At 37.9% G+C, this 23,080-nt stretch overlaps 2 protein-coding genes across 2 annotated transcripts; one reads left to right on the top strand and one right to left on the bottom strand.

Moving 5' to 3' along the window:
• Positions 1-1,061: 1,061 nt before the first annotated feature.
• On the bottom strand, positions 1,062-3,981 carry lsm7 (LSM7 homolog, U6 small nuclear RNA and mRNA degradation associated). The gene is made up of 4 exons (XM_046857559.1): positions 3,826-3,981; positions 2,570-2,660; positions 2,355-2,426; positions 1,062-1,568 (listed from the first exon to the last, which is right to left on the bottom strand). Exons 1-4 carry the CDS (start codon positions 3,829-3,831, stop codon positions 1,426-1,428), a joined length of 312 nt encoding a protein of 103 aa, XP_046713515.1. The 5' UTR covers positions 3,832-3,981; the 3' UTR covers positions 1,062-1,425.
• A 1,074-nt stretch (positions 3,982-5,055) lies between these two features.
• Positions 5,056-22,711, top strand: sass6 (SAS-6 centriolar assembly protein). Its single transcript, XM_046857525.1, has 17 exons — positions 5,056-5,302; positions 7,779-7,839; positions 8,153-8,232; positions 8,340-8,444; positions 9,144-9,315; positions 9,684-9,761; positions 9,843-9,962; positions 10,206-10,397; positions 10,482-10,676; positions 11,737-11,826; positions 12,927-13,106; positions 14,117-14,198; positions 15,423-15,541; positions 15,733-15,876; positions 17,919-18,004; positions 20,334-20,428; positions 22,216-22,711. The coding sequence occupies exons 1-17, from the start codon at positions 5,238-5,240 to the stop codon at positions 22,284-22,286; spliced, it is 1,935 nt and encodes a 644-aa protein (XP_046713481.1). The 5' UTR covers positions 5,056-5,237; the 3' UTR covers positions 22,287-22,711.
• The last annotated feature ends 369 nt before the right edge of the window (positions 22,712-23,080 follow it).

Raw genomic sequence — 23,080 nt, 5'->3', positions numbered from 1 at the left:
CAGTTAAGAGTTGCGGGTTAAGGGACTTGCTCATGAGCCCAGCAGTGACTACTTGAAAGTGCGGGAATTTAATTCATGACAATAAAAATGACAATAAAAAAGCCTCTTGACTTGACTTGACCTTTTGACCCCAAAACCACCACTGAGCTACCACGTCCCTAAGCATGTAGCTTAAACAGACATCAATTCATCCTATACATACAAATAATGTACTTATATAGTTACAAGGACTTTGTAAGGACATTTAACACCACATTTGCCTTAGGATGCGTAATCCTTTCTGGTCCTCACAAAGGACTTAAAACAAAACATGAGTACACACATGCAGGGGTGGAGTATATTTAAACAAGTGCTCAAATAGTTTACTTTATTAATACCTCAGTTCATTTAATGCCTTTTAAAGCTTTTAAAAGATTACCATTCACACAGGATATGTTTATAAATAAACTGTGGTCCATTTTTTTAATCATGCAGTGCTCTCTTATTGAACTAGGATTATCAGAAGACTACAGAGGATGGTTCTGACAGCTGAAAGGATTATTGGTGTTCCTCTGCCCACTCCTGAAGAACTCCTGAAGGGGCTCAGAAAATCACACTGGGTCCCTCATATCCAAATCATATACTTTTTTTTTGTATAGCACCAAACCACAGGACAGCCAGTCTACTTTATGAATATTTAAATACTCTCCCCATTGTATAATAAAAATATGTACAATACTACTTATAACGATCAAAATGATTTTTATTTAATTTTTTTTTGCACTAATACTTTTTATTTATTTTTATAAAAATAAATTGTGCAATACTACTATATATATATATATATATATATATATATATATATATATATATATATATATATATATATATATATTTGAATATTTAATTGTGATTACAAATGAGCAACTGGAAGCTTCTGTAACCAAAACAAATTCCTTGTAAGTGAAAACATAAGCAATAAAGCGCTTTGTGATTCTGCACACATATGAAAGAACGTAAAGGTGCCATGAGTCAAACCCATAATATTATATATATGTATATATATATATTTTAGAGAAAAAAAAAGAGAAACACTAAGGTTTTATTTCATCTGACAAAAAAGTGGAACAAACAGGGAAAGGATTAACTTCAGACATTTTATCAACATCCAATTTAATTATTTAAAATAATTAGTAAAAATAAAGCTAGCACTAAGTGCACTCATCATGTGATCTTGAGACTTGATACAGTTAAATTCAAATCCATATTTAGAAAACAAACTAAAAGATCTCCTAAGTGACCTTACAACCAGGAAAAAAAACACTATGTTACACCTGAACAAATGAGACATCCACAAATATGGATGCAACAAAAACTAAAGATCTTGTAGAAAAACACACACAATCCCTGCGTGTGTGTGTGTGTGTGTGTGTGTGTGAGAGTGTGTTAGCCATCCTGCTGTTGGATGAAGGGGTTGGGAATGGCCTCCATGCCGTCGTGAGGACAGATGAGGACGACAGCAGTCCCTCGACACACGACGAGGCCGAGCTGCCTGGTGTCCTCAGTCAGTTTATACTGATCATCCGGGTCTGCAGAGGGTCATTAAAAAAAAAACACACACACACACACACACACACACACACACACACACACACACACACACCTTCGTTTTGTTTTATTTATTTATTTATTTATGCCATAGAAACATCTATTTTTTATTTTATTTTTTACAAAAAAGGCAAAAATTGATACAAAGCATATGGCCAAAAGTATTGGGACACCCAAATTTCCAGCCATTTTTGGATCTTCCTCAAAATCTGAGACAATTGTATAGAAGTCTATACAATTGTCTATAGAAGCAAGTAAGAATAGCCTTTGAATGGAGAAGCATTGAATTTTTTCTTCACCTGAACATCCATGAAGATATGGTGTTCTCCTGCTATGGCGCTCTGACCCTCAACCCTATTGAACACCTCTGGGATGAGCTGGAACGCAAGCCTCCTCACATCACCTACAACATTACCTGACTTCACTAACACACTACAAAATCTAGTGGAACATCTTCGCAGAAGAGCGGAGGGGCAAACAGGGACTAAATATAGCATAGGATGTTCATAAAAACGCACTAATATTATAGTCAGGTGTCTACAAACAGGTTTGGATCTCCTAAGTCAAGTGAAGGGAAATTTTAAAGCTCATGCATCCAAAGACATCTTGTACAATTGAGTGCCTCTAAATTTCTGGTAACTGTTTAAAGAAGAACCACAAATGGCTGGAGATTTCAGGTGTATTTCTGTCTTTGTTTATTGTGAGGGAGTCAAATACGCTTTTACCAAACCATTTCTTTAAGCTAATAGAAGATTTCAACTACTTACCACGCATGTACTCAATTGTACCGTCCAACACCAGGTTCAGCAAAGGGTCAAACCCTTTTAGGACGCCACTCACTGCACAGCAAAAGAGGATTTAAATAATAATAAAAAAGTTATTATAGTTATATTATAGTTATAAGACAAATTAATATAAAATTGACTGGTTATTGAAAAGAAAAGAAAAGATGTAGATGTAACAGCTAACACCAGCTTCGCACCTTCACGTCCACCTTGGAATTTTACTCTGATGGTCTTGTCGATGTACTTTGACAAGTCAAAAATACTCTCCTTCTTCTTCTTCTCTTTATCCTGTAACAGCACCAGAGTGTGTTCAAATAAAACAATGTCTTACTATAGGGTTGTATCGATACAATACAACTTCCTCAATTCCACTTTTCTCATATAAAACACACTAACATACAATGAAATATACAATGTAATGTAGTCCTAGTGTGGCTGCTGCACTGCACAAATAATCAGTGTGAAATGGAGAGAAATCAGCCACAGCATTGCTTCTTGCTCCTTCAGTCCTTCTGAGTGTTTTAATTCTGGCTGTCGGTGGTGATGTTGAAGTCGGTTCCAAAACAACTACTTTAAACCATTTGAAAGCAAGTAATCGGAGCCAAAAATAAACTATATACTAACCACTTGTTACCTTCAAAAGCCCTCCTAGCTTTTGCACCATATACCCCAGATAAAAAAATAATACATTTATATGCAATATACACACAAGTATTGGACAATGAATGACTGGAACAAAGTTCTGTGGACATTTTGTAGGCTCTAAAACTAAAAACTTATGTACGATGTGGAACAAGAGAAAAGATCTTATCAGACTGCCTCACAATCAAACATAGAGGTGGAAGCCTTTGGGCTTGTATTGGAGCAGGGAAGGTTGGAGAATTATTCCAGGTAAAAGGAAAACTGAACCAACATGGCCACCATTCAATACTTCAACACCATGCAAATTACATCCGGACTGAGGCTCATTGGAACCGACTTCACCATACAACAGGACAATGAGATGAAGCACAAGTCCATGTTCTGTAGGTGTTATTGGGAAAGCAAGTAGTATATATATATATATATATATATATATATATATATATATATATATATATATAAATAATGTATGTATGCCTACTCTGAAAGCACTAATATAATATGTTACGGTAGTATGTTAATATATTTCAATAAAAAAATTACCCCTTAAAAACATATTACATTGTTAATATATATTACAGTCGCGTTTAATTAATTCCTGTTAAACAATACACTGACTGCTAGCTTGCTAACACACATTCCCTTAAACGCTTAAAAATGGCAATAAGCATTATATCAGATGTCAAATTTGAGATTCCATGTATTTAATTGCAGTATTAAGTGATATCTGAAGTGTTTTTAAATATGTAAATGCAACGTGAACAAAACATGGCTGTAAAAAGTAATAAATAATCGCAAACATGCTACTCACCGCCATGTTTAAACTTCTTCCTGCGCCGCCGCCATGTGCTTCACCTTTGACCTCCGGCGTTCCACCAATCACAATGTGGCTTATTTAATGTTTTTTTTTTATTGATCTAAGTATTATTATTATTTTTTTAATAATAACAACTGTTATTGTTGTATAATTACAAAGTTTTTTTAGGTCCCGTTTGTGTAGATAAAAAAAAATATCTCGTAGGCAAAGCTCGAGTTGTGTCCTAATTATACTGTGGTTCAGTTCCCTACTGCACTTAAAACTAATACTGAGTTCACTACATACATCATAGTGTCCTGTTTTTACACACAAATCACAAAAAAGTAGGACTGAGCACACTGAAATCTACGTGTAAGAAAAAAAATAAAGCTTAAAAACAATACTGTTCGTTTTTTTTTTTTTTTTTAGTCATAGCAACCAAACAGAACATCTTTGTCTGATGAAGAGAAATTCTGTGAATAAAATACAAAGTCATATATATATTATACATATGTATATATATATACATACAGTACAGACCAAAAGTTTGGACACACCTTCTCATTCAAAGAGTTTTCTTTATTTTCATGACTATGAAAATTGTAGATTCACACTGAAGGCATCAAAACTATGAATTAACACATGTGGAATTATATATTGAATTATATACATAACAAAAAAGTGTGAAACAACTGAAAAATGTCATATTCTAGGTTCTTCAAAGTAGCCACCTTTTGCTTTGATTACTGCTTTGCACACTCTTGGCATTCTCTTGATGAGCTTCAAGAGGAAGTCACCTGAAATGGTCTTCCAACAGTCTTGAAGGAGTTCCCCGAGAGATGCTTGGCACTTGTTGGCCCTTTTGCCTTCACTCTGTGATCCAGCTCACCCCTAAACCATCTCGATTGGGTTCAGGTCCGGTGACTGTGGAGGCCAGGTCATCTGGCGCAGCACCCCATCACTCTCCATCCTGGTCAAATAGCCCTTGATGCCTTCAGTGTGACGCTACAATTTTCATAGTCATGAAAATAAAGAAAACTCTTTGAATGAGAAGGTGTGTCCAAACTTTTGGTCTGTACTGTATATATATATCTATCTGTCTGTCTGTCTATCTATCTATCTATCTATCTATCTATCCATCCATCCATCCATCCATCCATCCATCCATCCATCCATCCCAGCTCTCATGCCTCGCTTTATTACAGTGTTCTACTTAGGGCACTAAGAAGCGGATTGGAACACCGCCCTGCTCCCGCTGACGGATCATCACTTCCGGTTTCAGTCGCCATTAGCGGGAGGCGACGCGCCAAACTCGAAATCTGCCGTTGACGCATAAAAACCAGTTAGACGGAGTTCAACAGAAACAAAAACTTTATTACATTTAATCATCCTTATTTATTTATTTTTCTTTTGAATGTAAAAAGGAAATGACGGAATTACATTTCAACAAGACGCTGCAGGTGCACGTGCAGTGTAAAGACTGCGATGAGAGGTACACCAGGCATTATTTTTTATTTTCCGTGTTGATGCTAATGCTAATGCTAACCGCTAACAAGAAATGAGTTCGAATCAGCCGGAGATCCAATAAAATCAACGAAATCAACTTTTTTTTTAAAGGCCACATATTTAAAGAATATTGATTGTTTTTTTTGTACTATTGTTCACAATTGTAATTATACAATATGCAAATGAAGTATGGTTTATTACCACTTAATGTTGAATATTTAATTAAATTAACGCTTATTTAATGTATAATTTTACAACCAATAATATAACATACTACAAAACAAAGTTTATTATTTTTTCTTTTTTACTTCTCACATATCATCAAATATCACATATCTGGTTGTTTTTGAGGCTACATTTACAGCACTTCTCATTTTTAAAACTTCATATTTTTTTATAAAATAGTTCATTTAAGATGATAAAATAAGGCGCGGGTTTATTGCGTCATCAAGGGAGCGACTATGTTTTGGATCTACAGTAATCGTTGCAATTTTAGTCATTTTTAACAATGGACATTGTCCCAAAGCAGCTTTACAGACATAAATAGGTTATGAAATTAAATTTTGGCCCTAATGAGCAAACCAGTGGTGACATTGTCAAGGAGAAACTCTGAGATGGTATGAGGAAGAAACCTTGAGAGGAACCAGACTCCAAAGGGATATCGTCCTCATCACCAAATGTCCATTCATTACAGTTCCATTATTGTTGACATATTTAATTATTAAATGCAGAACTCTTCATGCAAACTGTGGACCTGAGACATTATGGTAGACTATTTGATATTAATTGCAGTACAATCTATCATAAAAGTTCAAGATATACTCAGTAATTTCATGGATCTTCAGGCAGTTCTTCAGGATGAATCAGGCGGTTGTGAAGAGAAGGTAGGGACAGGATCAGTGGTCATTGGTACCTCATGTTTAACTTGACACTGAGCGAAAGAACTAAGGATTATTAAATATTCCTATTGTTACATACAAGTTAGACACTTAACAGTGTGATCAGTAGAGACTCGGGCAGACTAACTATGTTAGCATAACTAATAGGAGAGCCAGAAAGTAACACAGACATAAAGTATCTCTGGGAATGAGTGGGTGGACAACAGCGTACAAACATCCCAGTTCACCAAAACACTCAATGTTCATGATGAGCTTAGTGATTAAGGCTTTGTATCCAAAGGTCGTGAGTTTAAATCCCAGCGACATTAGGCTCCCACTTCTGGGCCCCTGAGCAAGGCCCTTAACCACATAAGTGCTCAATTGGGTGAATGACATAAATGTAAGTCGCTCTGGATAAGGGCATCTGCCGAAAAGTCAAGTCAATTTGATTTCTATTGCAATTTTCACAACAGACATTGTCTCAAAGCAGCTTTACAGAAATCAACAGTCAAGGTGAACAGTGTGCATTTATCCCTGATGAGCAGCCATGGCGCTTGTGGCAAGGAAAAACTCCCTTAGATGTTATGAGGAAGAAACCTTGAGAGGAACCAGACTCAAAAGGGGAACCCATCCTCATTTGGGTGACATCAAGAGTTTGATCATAAATCTTTCAACAATACAGAACACTGGGAAGTGAGAACCAACACGAGTACTGGAGTATAAGATTATAAATAATGTTCTTTCTACAGTTTTCTACAGTTTTTATGGTTATAAAACTAGAAGCTACTGAGCTCAACATTTGTGATCATCACAGATCCAGCACCAGCTTCTCCATGCCAGAGCCTTTAAACCCTCCAGGAGGTCCAAAACTTCACACATGTAGTGGGATGCAATTGGCACTGGTACCTCCCTAGATAGTACGGGATGTTTGCGAGTTCGGCATTTACTTCTTCAAATCTCCATAATCTTCATGAGGTGGGACGTGACTGGAGCTGGCCAAATCCCAGTATGCCTCGGGATGGGGAGAGAAAGAGAAGCAGTGGAGGAAAATTAGCGTAGCTGCTGTTCATGATATTAACAGCACAAGTTGATAATGTGCATGTGATCAGATGTTCTGGAGGTTATGAAATGCCATAAATGTAAATGTTACCTGAGAAAAACCTACTGATAAAAGGTTTGATTAAATAAATGTTTTTAACTTGCCTGAGACACTAATCAAACAGATTTGAATAAAAACTCAGTGTGTAAAAGTAAAAGGATGTATATTTCTGGTAAAATTGTGGCATGGGGATTGACGGTATTGTCTGAATTATTTTATTGTTATTTATACACAAACCATTTAAAGGAAATGTAAAAATGTTAGTCATAAATCACTTTTTTAATGTACTCCTTATGCATTTATTAGTTTTTATTACTTAGTTTTTATTTGTCTATTTGTTTGTTTGTTAGTTTTTCAAAGCAATAGATTGAAAAATGTCCCAGGATCTGAACCTCGACTTCATGTTTTATCGCTTGTTGTCTGCGCTCTTTTCGTTCTTTAAACAACTCGGATGTGTTGTTCATCGTTTTACTTGTTCCCTGTAGGCGGGCGGTCATCAGAGTCAGTATTGAGCTGCAGCTCGTTACGAACCCCATGCACAGACGGGTAAGTGTTTCTGAATCAAACAGCTTTCACATTTATACTACGCAGTAAGACTCACTGTCATGATAAAGAGTTAATGTGTTGTTTTTATTTTTTTTGTGTTGCAATGTCCTGTCATGTTTTATTCATCTGATATCACCGTAGTTTCCCAATGTTTAATAATTAGTTATTTATTACAAAAAAAACAACAGTAATTTTTAACAGCCTTTTTTCTGTTGCATTTAATGTTGTAGAATGTTCATGAAACATATTTGTTCCTGTCAGAGCAGCTAAGTATATTATTTTCCGAAATCTTGACGTTATTGTTATTTTTCAGGATTTGGTCGTGAGGTTGACGGACGATGCCGATCTCTACTTCCTATACAACCTTGTTATTTCAGAGGAGGATTTCCAAAGGTACATCGATTCATCGAGAAAACGTTTTTTTTTGCGCAGCCATACAACTTTGCAATGCGATGAGTAACACAAATAAACCCACTTTTCCCTTTTAAAAAACGAAACAGCTTAAAAGTGCAGCAGGGTCTCCTGATAGACTTCACCGCATTCCCACAGAAGTTTATAGACCTGTTAGAACAGTGCATCTCCGAGCAGAGCAAAGAAAATCCGAGGTGAGCAGAGCCCAATGATACGTCTATTGTATATAACTGACTAACTTTGGAGACACACATTACAGAAATATAAACTTTTACACATTTTGTATAGAATTTTTGTGCATCTAGATTCCACATCATGACATAACGTATCCAATATGATCGGTGAATTGAATGACATTGATTATCTCTTCAAAATGGCACCTGTTAGTGTGTGGGATTTATTTATTACGCAGCAAGTGAACATTTTGTCCCCAAAGTTGATGTGTTAAAAGAAGGGAATATGGGTAAGAGTAAGGATTTGAGTTTAACGAGGGCCAAATTGTGATGTCTAGACGACTGGGTCAGAGCATCTCCAAAACTGCACCTCTTGTAGGGGCTGTTCCCTGTATGCAGTGGTCAGCATCTATCAAAACTGAAGGCCCGTGTGGTCCGATCCAACAGACGAGCTACTGTAGCTCAAATTGCTGAAGTATTAATCCTGTGTAATGCACAATGGGTCAGAACTGTTTTGGCATCAAAATGGGGACGAACACAATATTAGGTGGGTGGTCATAATGTCATGCCTGATCTGTGAACAATTAAAACATCGTTTTTCCCCATAAATGTGCAGTAGTTACTCAAAGCATTTAAATTTGCTCAATATCCTCACCATCCAGGTTCTTCCAGACTCATAAGATTGGTCGTGATTCTTTTTTTTTTCCCTCCCTGGCTAAGGTTTTTACTGCAGCTCTCCTCCCCGTCATCCCCACTAAACCACAGTTCTGCTAATCTAAACATCGTGGAGACCAACGCCTTCAAGCACCTCACACACCTGTCTCTTAAACTACTCCCTGGCTCAGATGTGGAAATAAAGAAATATCTGGCAACCTGTTTGGCCACCATGAAGGTAGAGGAGATGATCTGGAGATATTTTGTAATCTTGTAATCTGTTTTGTTTGCTTGTTACGTCAAAGTATTAATTAATAGTTCTTTGTAAATCTTTTGGTTTTATGTTTATATACACACACACACACACACACACCAGCCATATTTGGGTAACTGTTAGCACATAATTGGAAGCGTGCAAGTGTATAGGATGTCTTTGTAAAGTATGACATTTTCCCTTCATTTGAACTATGAGTCCTAAACCTGTTTCAGCATAACAATGTGCACAAAGCCAGCATGTATTGCATGTACATGGGTTGGAAGCATGTGAAAGATCTTGAATGGCCAGCATAATAAGATTGTTTTACTGTATTTAAATGCTGTTCTCAGGAGGAAAAGGAGCAACTACAGCAAACTCTAAAGAAGACCGAAGAGGATTTGACTAGACAGCTAAACTACACACAGCAGGTACGCAGCTAGAAATGAAAAGTGTATGTGTGAATTTATAATCGATCACATTTTCTGAAGAGAACTTTGTTTTTGTTTTAGACAGTATCAGAGAAGAGCCGAGAGCTGGACAAACTGCGCTCTGAATGGACCTCACAAACGACGACGTTGTCCAGCAGACACACGCAAGATCTCACGACAGAGCGTGAAAAAGCCCTGGAGGTGAACATAATGTTCATACAAAACTTGTGTGCTGTTGTAGATCATTAAGTATTAATACTAAACATTTTTTTTAAATTTCAGTTAGTGTTTGAATTGTAAAAATGTTAAATCTAATAAAAGATCTGTTCAAGATGACTAAATACACTATATGGACAAAAGGACACCTGACCATAAGATTCAGTACTTTTTGACCACTTCCACATTTAGGCTGAACCTAACCTCATCGTTTATGTACCTGTACAGATCCAGACGAGGCTGCAGCAGCAGAATGAACAGCTGAGGCGCGAGCTGGAGGCGACTCATCAGCGCAGCACGCATCAGCTTCAAACCCGACTCGCCGAACTGGAGACCTCCAACAGGGAGCTCACAGAGAAAAAGTACAAAAGCGACTCCACCATCCGGGACCTGAAGGCCAAACTGCTTGGCCTCGAGGAGGTAAGATTAAACCCTGTAGATTGTCGTAGCTGCTCAGCTTTGCATTGTCTTATTTATTTATTTTTGTATAATTTTTTTCTGCAGGAGTCTCAGAGGGCGAAGCAGCAGGTGACGTCTCTCCGGAGGGAAAACGGCACCCTCGATACAGAATGTCATGAAAAAGAGCGACTCGTTAATCAGCTGCAGACTCGAGTAGCCGTGCTCGAGCAGGAGATTAAAGACAAAGATCAGTTGATACTCCGGACTAAAGAGGTGCTCGAGGCCACGCAGCAGCAAAAGGTTTTTTCCTTTTTTTTATTTATTACATTTTTTTTATTTAATGACATTTCATATTTAATCTACATGGACAAACGTTTGTGGACACCTGACTATATGATTTGTATGTGCTTTTTGACATCCCATTCTCTATTTTGTTTGCTGTTTTAATAACCTCCACTCTACTGAAATGTTCCACCAGATTTTGAACTGTTTTGGAGATTTGTGAGCTACATTTAGCCACCAGGGTGTTCGTACATAGATATTGATGTAGGTGAGGTAAAGAGGTCTGGGGTGCCGTCAGCATTCCAATTCATTCCAATAGTGTTCAATAGGGTTGAGGTCAGAGCTCTAAAGCAGGCCACAGAAGATCGTCTACACCAACCCATGTAAAACATATCTTCATGATGTTGGCTTCATGCTCACGGTTCTAGTGATTCAAGTGAAGGGAAATTTTAATGCTGCTGCAAGCAAAAATATCCTATAGAGTTGTGTGTCTCCAATTTTGGTCACAGTTTGGGGAAATAACCACATATGGCTACAAAAGTCGGGTCTCCCAATATCTTTGTCCATATAATATAGATATAGACCTAAAATGATTGTCACGATAAATAGCAGATTTTACATGATGGAATATCAGATTTCATTCACTTTGGGTTTTTATTTTTTATGTCACGGTTTGAAGTTCACGCAGGAGCCTGTAGAATGCCTACTAAAGTGCTCATTTATGTTGTAGCAGCTATAAAAGTAAAAAAAAAAAGTATGGTTATGAGAAACTACAAAGTTTAATCTCCTCGTCCCAGAAAGGTCTGAAAATGTTCCACTGTTCCAAAATCACTGACCCTCCCCTTACTTAACTAAAACTTACCACATAATACAATTTTCAAATTAGTTGATAAGGTTGAGTTTGCACTTCATAACGCTTTAGAATAAGAGAATTTAATGTATATACAGCTTTCACTGTGGAGCTGCTGTTACAGAAAACAAATCACCACCTTCCACCCAATCACAGTCCAGAATTTATTATTGTGGCATAACATTTCTTATTAACGCCTTTCTTTTTTTTTTTTTTTGTTTTGTTTAGTGCTCTGTTGAAGAAACATCTGGGAGTAAACAGCTACAGATTGGAAAGTTGGAGTTGACTGTGAAGTCCTTGTCTGAGGAGCTTATAAAGGTTAGTCAGAGGTTTCTACAGTGATAGCAGGCTTGTTTTTAGCAGGATGTAACCGAATAACAGGAGAAAGTGTGGTTAGGTAGGGTGTATTTAACCCAATACACATTGCAGTATTACAGTTTTTGTATTATACTTTTAAAGTACTATATGGATAAAAGTTTGTAGACACCTGATTGTAAGATTGGCATGTGCTTTCTGAACATCTTTCACATTTGTTCCCCATTTGCTGGTATAAATTCCACTTCTCTGGGAAGATGTTCCACTAGATTTTGGAGTGTGCTAATGGAGATTTTTAGATTCACAGGGTTTCTGTGGGGTCTTAAAGTCTAAAATTTTTAAATCCAAATTTAGCCCGTAAAAAGTCTTTATTTATGATTTTTTTTTAAACCAGTCTTAATTTTACAATGTCCATATAAAAGCCAACAATAATGGCAAATATAATTAACCCACAAATGAGACCAATATGTAACAGCCAATCAGCGTTCTGTTATTGACACGAATCTCCTTTTGATTGAAGCACAGACGTGAAACAAATTTTATTTTTCAACTATGGGGAAATGCAAGTTTAGCATTTACATTCTTGGCTTGAAAACAAATAAATTTAGGGCTTAGTTAAGGCCCGTTGCTAACAACGCATGTGTGTCTTAAATATAATTTTTAATGGTCTTAAAAAGTCTTAATTTGGACTTTGTGAAACCTCCAGAAACCCACAAGGCTGTTAGTAAATTCAGGAACTGTTGTAGGTGAGGTGAAGAGGCCTGTCGTTGATGTCAGAGCTCTATAACAGGCCACTTAAGGTCCATTACTCCAACTTGAACAAAGCATATCTTTTAAGGCACAGGCTTGGGTCTTCTAGTTTCTGTACGTTTGAGAACCTCCAGCTGTGTGGTAACAGTTTGGAATAAAACCACTTATGGCTGAAAAGTCAGGTGTCCCAATGCTTTGTCCATATAGTGTATGCAAAACTGGTTTACATCATTCGATTTTGGAATTCTTAAGCAACTCATGAAGAACCAGGCTTGTCATGGAATGCTCCGAGACGATCATTCGGTTTGGAATTTGCTTGGAGTACTGACCTGAGGCATGGGTGTGTCCTTCAGGCGAACGGCATCATTAAAAAGCTGCAGGGCGACCTCAAGGCGCTGGTGGGGAAGATCAAGGTGAAGAACACGGTGACTGTGTCTCAGGAGAAAGTGCTGCAGGAGACGACGGAAAGACTGCAGCGAGAGCAGAGGGAGCTGCAGGACACGCAGCACAGACTGAAGCTCAAGGAGGACGAGGTAAACAATTTTACACCAGTAATCGGAAGTTGTTCTTTATGGAAGATCAAACATTTCTGCAATTTTGTGCCAGTATTTCTCATGGAAGCCCTTCTCCTTTCTAACATCTCGCCGTGGCAGTGTTTAAGCCAGTGCTTTTGCTTTTTTTTTTTTAGCATAATTTCAAAATCTATTAATCTAGGTTTTATACCAAATACTATTTAATTTTGCACAGGGTTTAAGCTTCTGCAGTTGAAACATTCATTTGCAAGCTTAACTTTAAGCTTCTATGCTCTGCTACAGTGATATTAAGAATTTTATTAATAAAGGTTAATCCTTTTAGTAAGAATTATGCAGTTTTAACTCTAACTACATTTTTATATATATAAAAAATCCTTTCTCTTTGTACCTTAGAGCGATTTTACAATAGGAAACATTATTGAGAAATGCAGTGCATTGTGGGATTTCCTTTTCATTTGATGAAAAATCGCATCTCTCCAGAATCGACTGCTTCATGTCTTGATCTGTTCATAAAGCAGTGATTGCAGAATTAAGTTTCTGTATTATGGATCAGAAGGTCAGGTGGTTTAAACCCCAGCACCACCAAGCTGCCACTTTTGGGCCCTTGAATAAGGCCCTTAGCCCAGTGTGATCCATTGGTGGTGTATCATGGCTGACCCTTCACTCTGACCTCAGCTTTCTAACTAGGGCTGCTGTTATCAATTATTTTAGTAATGAAGTTTCTAAATATGAACGATTATTCCATTGATAAATCGATTAATCGGATAAGGAGTACTTTCTGTATTAAAGAGCAATACTAAATAATTGCTTAGTAATTTGTTTCCTTTTCAGAAAAAGTAATAATGGTCCGTGGGAAACCCGAGTGCTCCGTGTGTGAGAGTCAATTAAATTAAATAGAGTTACTCGGGGAATCATTTTATTTTAATTTTTTTTACAAAATGGTATGTGCCAATAAAATAAATTCCCTGTGTCTAATGTATGTAGAAAATAAAGGTTGTTTCTGTTTTTAGGTCTTAAAGTTAAACGAACAGTTGGAGACCACCGTTAAAAAACTGGACGAGAGCAGAGAAGTGCTGAAAACAAATGAAAACGGTGCGTATCTGTGTTTTGCTCCTTGCTTTAATAGTAGTAATTAAATCGAAACAATTATTTTTGGTAGACATGAATAAAAATTTTTTTGCCTCAATAATGGACATTCGGTGCCACCCAGATGACGTTCCCTTTTGAGTCCCAGGGAGATGCCACATTCGCCACTGTCTTGCTAGTTACGAAACAAACGTATACATTCTTTAATAACCACTTTATCTCTGTGAAGCTGCTTTGAGAGAATGTCCAATGTTATAAGCGCAATACAAATTAAAATTAATTGAATTTAACTTTCATCAGATAATTTGGAAATAGAGTAAACCACCGCTTTACCGCAGTTCAGAATCTCTCGCCCCTGATTTATTGCAGAATTGCATTTGCCACATAACTAATGTTTGGCTGATTTTCCCGGTCTCTCCCGTATAGCACGATAGCAAAAAAACATTTGTTTTTATGGAGTTTTATGTTGAAATAATGAATTTTTTTTTAAATAATAATATAATTATTCAATATAAAATGAAGTGTGTTAATACAGTACTGTATACATAAGATAGCGGTTTTGGGGTGGCGTCCGTAATCACGTTTTTTACTTTTTCGTTTATTTTGGAACGTAATCATCGCGATAAACTGGGGATTATTGTACTGCATTTATTTTGACATCCAAATTAAAGTCATGGTTCTCGATTCATTTTAAAATGTGTTGACTGATTCTGCACATTTTCACATCTGTGTGACCAATTGCATGAGTAGCTGTGAGAGGGTTTTGCCCCCCCCCTCTAATTCCCACAATTTCATAAATGCATAATAAAGGGAAACATGTCAGGATTTTCTCTTTGAAGCTGGACATAAAATGATAAAGAATCCACAGCGCTAGCGTTAGCCACTTCCTGGTAAACGTGAAAAGAATTGCATTAGGCAAACGTGTGTGGAAAAATTTTGATACAAACACATGTACCATGTCCACATAGTGTCTTTAGAATCTCTTTTGTGTATGTCAGGCAATTACAACGATGTAGAGTTGAGCAATGCTAAGCGCTTAGAAAACATTCACCCCTATGTCTTTGGAGTCAAATCTACACAGAAATTGAGTCACCGTTTGTACTATAAAACTAGACAGAGTATATTGATGAATGAAAATGACACTGGTAGCTGAATCATGGCTTGAAATGCAGATACGACTAAGTAAGTCTCTTGTTTTTTTTTTTTTTTTTTTTTCTCCTTGACCTGCAGTGATAACATGGCTGAATAAGCAGCTGAATGAAAACCAGCTGTGCAGGAAGCAGGACACTGTTGGTGTGTTTGAGACACCACAGCCTGGACTGAGACTTGCACCTGCTTCTCACAACATGGTAACACACACACACACTCTGATTCCTGCTCATCTGATTAATCAGGTCATCATAAATGAAGTCCCTTATGGCTGTAGATCTCGCTCTCTGTGTGTGTGTGTGTGTGTGTGTGTGTGTGTGTGTGTGTGTGTGTGTGTGTGTGTGTGTGTGTGTGTGTGTTACCTGACGTATCCTTTTTCTTCTGTCTCTAGCTTGATAGTAAGACTTTCTCCTCTCTGGGCCAGCCGTATCCTGTAACCTCCACGTTAAACTCCAAGCATTCGTTCCCTCTGTCGTGTTTGAGCACTGGACCACGTTCCATCCTCACTTTACACAATCCCAACCCAGGACCAAAGGCAGGCTCTTTTTTTCCTCCCTTTTCTGTTCTTTTATCTGTTTTCACAATCTTTTTGTCATTAGCACACTTACTTTGTAGTTTGCATGCACTTCATTCACTAGGTCACTATGTGAGAAATAGATCATGCTGTCACAGGGTTATAACGATTATTTTCCTACGACATCCTGAAGTGTTTACGCTCTCGCACCACAGTCAGTTATACGCCGATCAGGCATAACATTATGATCGCCTGCCTAATATTGTGTTGGTCCCCTTTTGCTGCTAAAACCGTCCTGATCCGTCCAGCATTAACAGTGACTTCTTCAGCAATTTGAGCTACAGTTGCTCGTCTATTGGAATCGGACCACACGGCCAGCCTTCACTCCCCACGTGCAATGTTTAAAAAAAAAAGTTAAAAATTTTTTTTTAATGTAGCCACCAGAAAGGAGGAAAAGAGGAAGGCCAAGGAGGAGGTTTATGGATGTGGTGAGGGAAGACATGCAGGTGAAAGAGGCAGATGTAGAGGACAGGGGGTATAGAGATGGATGATCCGCTGTGGCGACTCCTAATGGAAGAAGCCGGAAGAAGAAGAAATCCAATTATTTTTAAGCTCTTTATGTTCTATATTATTCAACAAAGACAAGCAATAAGTCATGTGTAGTATGACCAACCCAATATTAGATAAATTAAACAAAATTTTTTCTGTAGGCCAGATCTCTGTTACGAAATTAGGTGACGCATGAATTGATAGACATTTTTATTTAATAACGACAATTACCGTAGTATATTGAAAATATTTGTTGAACTGTCAGCCTCGTTAGCATGTAATAATTATAACATAAAGCAAGTGACAAGTGTAGATTGCAGGCACAAATCTGTGCCTTTACCACACTCAGTCATTTAAAGTCACTGTAATAAACATATGTATACCTGTGGATTGCACTTTTTAAACACTGTCTGTGAACTTTACTAGACAGTCTTTAATTTAAAAAAATTTATATAATCTTACTGATCTCCAGTCAGTAACGTAAAACACAAAGTCCAGAAAAATAAAGGAGAGCAAATATCTGCCTGTATCATATCATGTGTACCAGCGAAAAACACTGTTAGCATTTCTTGTATAGCTCCGGTATGGTGACCTGGCGAACATGTGTGCAGGGGGGCATGCTGTACCGCTTATCCAGTGTATTGATCAAAGCCCTAAACCCAGGCTTGTTTACCATACTTGGCGTTACTGCTTGAATAATTTCCATGTGCCCTAAACAAGTAAAGTCCAGAAGCTTTTATTGTCATTCCAATCGCTGACACAGTACACAGTGAAATGAGACGTTTTCCCAGAACCCTGGTGCTACATAAAACAACAAAGAGCTGCATTACATAACATAGAGCTACATAACAGAACACAGAGCTGAGGACTAAAATAAGTGTCCTTGCCACATAAAGCGCATCAGTGTTCTTCACTTCACCTCTCACTGGTCATAAAGTTATGTCTGGTCAGTCAAAGTAATTACAAATTTATCTGAGGCAAAAAAAAAAGAGAGTGGGACAAAACAGTGATGTTGACTATATGGACAAAAGTATTGGGACGCCTGATATATGTGTGTGGTTCTTCCCCAAACTGTTACCGTAAAATTCGAGGCACGCAATTGTATTGGGTGTCATTGGATGCGTTAGGATTACATTTTCCCTTCACTTGAACCAAGAGACAAAAACCTGTTCCAGTGCCCCTGTGCACAAAGCCAACTGCATGAAGATATGCTTTGCATGGGTTGTAGTGGAAGATCTTGAGTGGCCTGCTATAGAGCTCGGACTTCAACCCTATTGAGCACCTCTGGAATAAATTAGAACACTGACTGCACCTCAGTGCACCCGAGATTAGCCAAATCACAGGTTACACAGGTTTAATATTGTGTGTATGTGAAAGGCAGTAAATGAACTATAGATATAATGACTTATAAGAACAAGTTTATTAATACTAAACATTAATTTGCTGCTGCAGAAAACGAATCGACACCTTCAGCGGTATAAACTGATTCATTTGTGTTCGCTCCTCACCGACAGGTCCACTTCAACCCGATGAGTGCCAAGGCCAAGATGGATGGAAACGAAAACCCTACAGCATTACAGTCGTCTTCCAATAAGGAGAAGTGAGTCATGAATTAGTTCTTTACACATTCACTACAAAACACTGGCATGGAGGAGTTGGTGTTGTATCTGTAATGATTTCGGATGTTGAGCTATTTTAAGAGTTGCTCAAGATCTTTCACTGACTTAAGACTGTAAAAAGGACATCACTCATCAAACACTCAACAGCTCAACTTGTTTATCTCTTTCTGGTGTTTTGTATTGTTTTTATCATTTCTAATCACACTCTTGATTTCACCCAAATGAGGATGGGTTCCACTTTTAAATCTGGTTCCTCCCATGGTTTGTCCTCATACCATCTAAAGGAGTTTTTCCTTGCCACATTCGCCCCAGGTTTGCTCATCAGAGATAAACACACACATTTCCCTACATTCTGCAATGTCCTGTGCTATAGAAATAAACTTAAAACTACTATAGCAGCAACTAGAGCACTGATACCATCGTAAAAATCAAGGCACAGATATCCTACAAAAAAATAAATAAACACAAGTTTGAACTCTGAGACTCTGAGACTGATCAAACACTGTACACTTGTATGGATCAATTCCAAATTGTAATCAGCTGGTTAAACCTCACACCGTCATCTCATAATACCAACATGGTACACTATACTGCAACCCTGAACCTTGGACTTATTTGGGAGTCAATTTCACTGTCTCGCTTTACATACCATGCCCAAATTATATAGTTTATATAGTTACGTCTTTAATTTACTACTTTATTATCTTGTAGTTTTTCCTTTTTATAGCCCCAGCACACTGACAAATTCCTTGTACCTGCAGCCCATGATATTTTGCAGTAAATACGATTCTGATTATACTTCTAATTCCAATGTAAACTCTCCGAACTCTGAGAACATCAGATGAACAAACGAGATCAAAACATGCCTGACATTCGCGGCTGTACGACTTGTTTTCAACCTTCCGAGCTCCTCCCACACCACCATACTGCTACACTCTCACCACTCGCTTCCCGCATCGGATTTAAAACAACATTCCTCTCCTACAAAGCCAAAAACTGGACCAGTACCTCTCTGTATCACAGCTCTTATCTCACCCCTGCACTGCACCACACACCCTCTGGTGCTCAACTGGTCCCTTCATCTCTCCGATTACAAGGAAGACCCACTTCAAGGTTTTTTTTTTCTGTTCTGGCACCGAGATGAAACGAACTTCTACTTGATGTCTGAGTAGCTGAGTCTGTGTGATATAACAGTCTTAAAACATTGCCTAAAGGTCAGATAGATTTTCTTTTACAACAAATAGTTTAGACTGATGTTATTATTCAGTCTGTCTTGATGAGCCAGCATCTGAATGTAATTATTGATTAAGCACTTTATAATTTTCACACCCCAGAAACTACTGCACTGATTAATTGATGGGTGGAGAACAAATGCGCTAAACTAACAAGACAGACGCCGGTGACGCAGACGGTGAAAGTGAAATGCTGTCGAACCGAAAGTTATTCAGTGCAATTCAGACCAGTGTCTAAATTCTGAATCTGAATTAGCAATTTCTCTCAATCGTAAATTACATTATAACAGATTAGAGGTCGACTGATATGGGTTTTTCTCCGGCCAATGATTTAGAAATCACCGTAGCCGATGTACGATGCCGATATTTTTTTGTGCGGTTTTCTAAACATTAATAAGATGTGGTACACAAAATTGCTCAACATTTATTCAACAACACAAGACACATTCAGTGCACTTGTTAGCAGGTTTTGGTCTCCGTGCCGACCTGTACCCTAAACTACGGCTGGTTGCAGGATCACTAATAATACAGTTCTAAATGTTATTCTCATTCTCTCTACAAAAGCATCATTATATTTAACCAATGAAATACATAAGGCAAGATTAAGAATGAATAATAAGATCTTAAAGCCCGTGACACACCAAGCTGACGGGATTTTGAGCGTCGGTCGGCTACAAAGGAAACTCTGATAGGCTAATTAGCATAGCGAATGAGCACTCGAGGAGATTACTTTTACTTAAGTAGAGTTTTAGACCGATAACTTTACATAGACTGCAGTAAAATTTCATTGAAGTAACTACTTTTATTTGAGAAGAATATTTTCCACCTCTGGTGGTGTGTACCATAGTGTTCTCCTTATTGACAGTCCACAGTTATTTACAGCATTCAACAGACTTGAGGTATTTAGCATGACCAGTTTCAGAAATCTTTTACTCTGAAACCAGTTTGTTGCTGTTTCTGTCACCATCTTATCCTCTTAATATTATATTACAGAAAAGCACTGACATTATAAACAGCATTCATGTTGGGTCAAATGCTGTTTTTAATGTTTTTAATACCGTTCTTTCTCTGTCTATAGTGGCGAGGCGCTTGGGTTGGATTCGAAATACTTCGAGAGACGAGATGAGAGCATTCCCCTGCGTGGCCTAGTACCCAGCATGCACCTAAACAAAGGTGAACAAAAAAATTTGAGAAAACTTGTTACAGTATCTCACAAAAGTGAGTACACCCCTCACATTTCAGCAGCCATTATACTATTATCTTCTAAAGGGACAATACTATAGAAATGAAACTTGGAAATATTTTAGAGTAGTAAATGTGCAGCTTGTATAGAAGTATATATTTACTATCCTCTAAAAAGAACTCAACATACAGCCATTATGGTCAAAATAACTGGCAACAAAAGTGAGTACACCCTGCTGGATCTTAAGACACATGGCACTTCTTCACCTTCCACTTGAGGATGTCTTGCAGGTGCGCAATAGGGTCCAGGTCTGGAGACATACTTGGCCACTCAATCGCCTTTAGCTTCTTTAACAAGGCAGTTGTCATCCCAGTGGTGTGTTTGAGGTTGTTATTGTCAGAAAACTGCCGTTCGGCAAAGTTTCTAAATGGAGGGCATCATGTTCTGCTTCAGAATGTCACAGTACATGTTGGAATCCATGTTTCCCCTTAATGAACCGCAGCACCCCAGTACAGCTTGACTGTAGGCAAGACACAATTTTCTTGGTTCTCCTCACCAGGGCGTTGCCTCACATGCTGGACAACATCTAAACCAAACAATTTTATCTTTAGTCTCATCAGACCACAGGACATGGTTTCAGTAATTCATGCTCTCTTGGACTGTTTGTCTGCAGAAAACTGTTTGCAGGTTTTCTTGTGAGCCAGCTTCAGAAGAGGCTCCTTGTTTTTATCAACTTGTTGCAGTGTGTGCTGTATGGTCTGAGCACTGACAAGAGGACCTTCCGCAACCTCTAAAACAATGCTGGCAGCACTCATGCGTCTGTTTTTTTTTTTTTTTGAAGCAGCTTCTGCACCTGACACACAGCACGAGGACTCAACTTCTTTGATCGACTCTTGTGAGGTCTCTTCGGAGTAGAACCCATCTTGGAAAATCCTCTGTATGACCCTGGCCACTGTATTGTACCTCAGTTTCAGGGTGTTACTGATCTTCTTATAGCCTGGTCATCTTTGTAAAGAGCAACAATTCTAATTCTCGAATCCTCAAAGTTCTTTGCCATAAGGTGCCATGTTGAACATCCAGTGGTTAGAATGAGAGAATTTTACTCAAAGCACCAAATTGTAACTGCTCTAATACAAGATACACACATTTTTATGGCCCTGTCAAGCAGACAAAAACATGAACTAGTGGTGAACGAAGTACACAAATCATGTACTTGAGTAGAAGTAGAGATACACTCTGTGAAATGAGCAGTAAAATAGGCAAATGTGCAAATGAGCAGTAAAAAACTTTTTTTTTTTTTTTACACATTTCTAAAAAAAAAAAAATCTGCCACTGCCAAGAGCTAATCGAAACATAGAGCGCTCTCTACACTGATTCATTGTGTGATGGACCATTTAAGTTATGTACTCAAATATAAAGGAAATGTAGTTGAGTAAAAAAGATATTTGACTTTGAATTGTAGTGAAGTTAAAGTAAAAGTCTCTCCAAATGGGAATACTTTGAAGTCTTTTTTTTATTTACTTTTGTTGCCATTATTTTGACCATAATGGCTGCATGTTTTTGTTTTCAGAGGACAGTAAATCTGTGCTGCTATAGATGGATGGATGGATAGAAAGGATAGGAAGGAGCTGCACATTGACTTAAATCTATCCAGGTTTCATTTTGTATAAAACTGTCCCTTGAGAATATACACTAAAATGGTTGCTGAAATGAGAGGGGTGTACTCACTTTTGTCAGATACTGTATATAACCATACCTGCTCTGTATTTGTTCCCAGAAATCACTAAACCCTCCTCAAACATGGCTGGACCAAAACCTGCTGCACCATCAGCATACTTCCCTGGATGATGTCCACCTTCCACTCCCCCACCCCCAGTGTATGAAGCACCAACTCTCAGGAGCTTCTGCACATCTGTGTGTCATGTGTTTTAAGTGTATTATGCTTCTCAAATTATTTATTAAACACTTTTTTTTATAACCATTGCAGCGGAGTGCTGGTGTATACAGAAATTATTGTTTTGGTTTTGAATGCAATGTCTACAGGTGGTGAATTTTCTATGGTGCTATTGAGTGGAGAGACATAGCAAACAAAACAAGATCAGTAATTGTGCACGTAAAACTCATGACTAATGGAAATTAGACATCCGTTTGAGTGTTCTTTTGATTGTATAGAAGTTGTATATAAAGCCTACATGCGATTCCTGGTCGGTTTGTGGATATACACAGTGATGTACTTGGATACTTGAATTAATAAATCATTTCTCTTAAAACCATTTCTACAACTGTCTGATGAACCTAGTGTTATAAAAGAGCTTGTAAACAACTGATATTTTAATTCAGTATGACTATTTTAAACAGTATTGGGAAAAGCAGAGGCCATACCTCCTTTAACTGCAGTCCCAAAGCCATAACACTTACAGGAACTGAAAAAGACCCCATTTCTTTCAATGAGTGTCAGCCAGAGGCCATTCCTCTTTCACTGGATTTAACACAGGCCACACCTCAGTCACATGCAGCAGCATTCACACCTCCTCCATCAGTCATTTCAGCCAGATGCCAAGCCATCCTAACAGGGACAAAGGCCACACCTCCTTTAATGGGCCTTAGAAAGAAGCCATGCCTCTGTCACACCACTGTGCTGA

The sequence above is a fragment of the Silurus meridionalis genome, chromosome 9 (assembly GCF_014805685.1).
Source record: "Silurus meridionalis isolate SWU-2019-XX chromosome 9, ASM1480568v1, whole genome shotgun sequence".
Taxonomy (NCBI): domain Eukaryota; kingdom Metazoa; phylum Chordata; class Actinopteri; order Siluriformes; family Siluridae; genus Silurus; species Silurus meridionalis.
The sequence above is the reverse complement of the archived record's forward strand: the minus strand, read 5'-3'. Positions and strand labels throughout refer to the sequence as shown.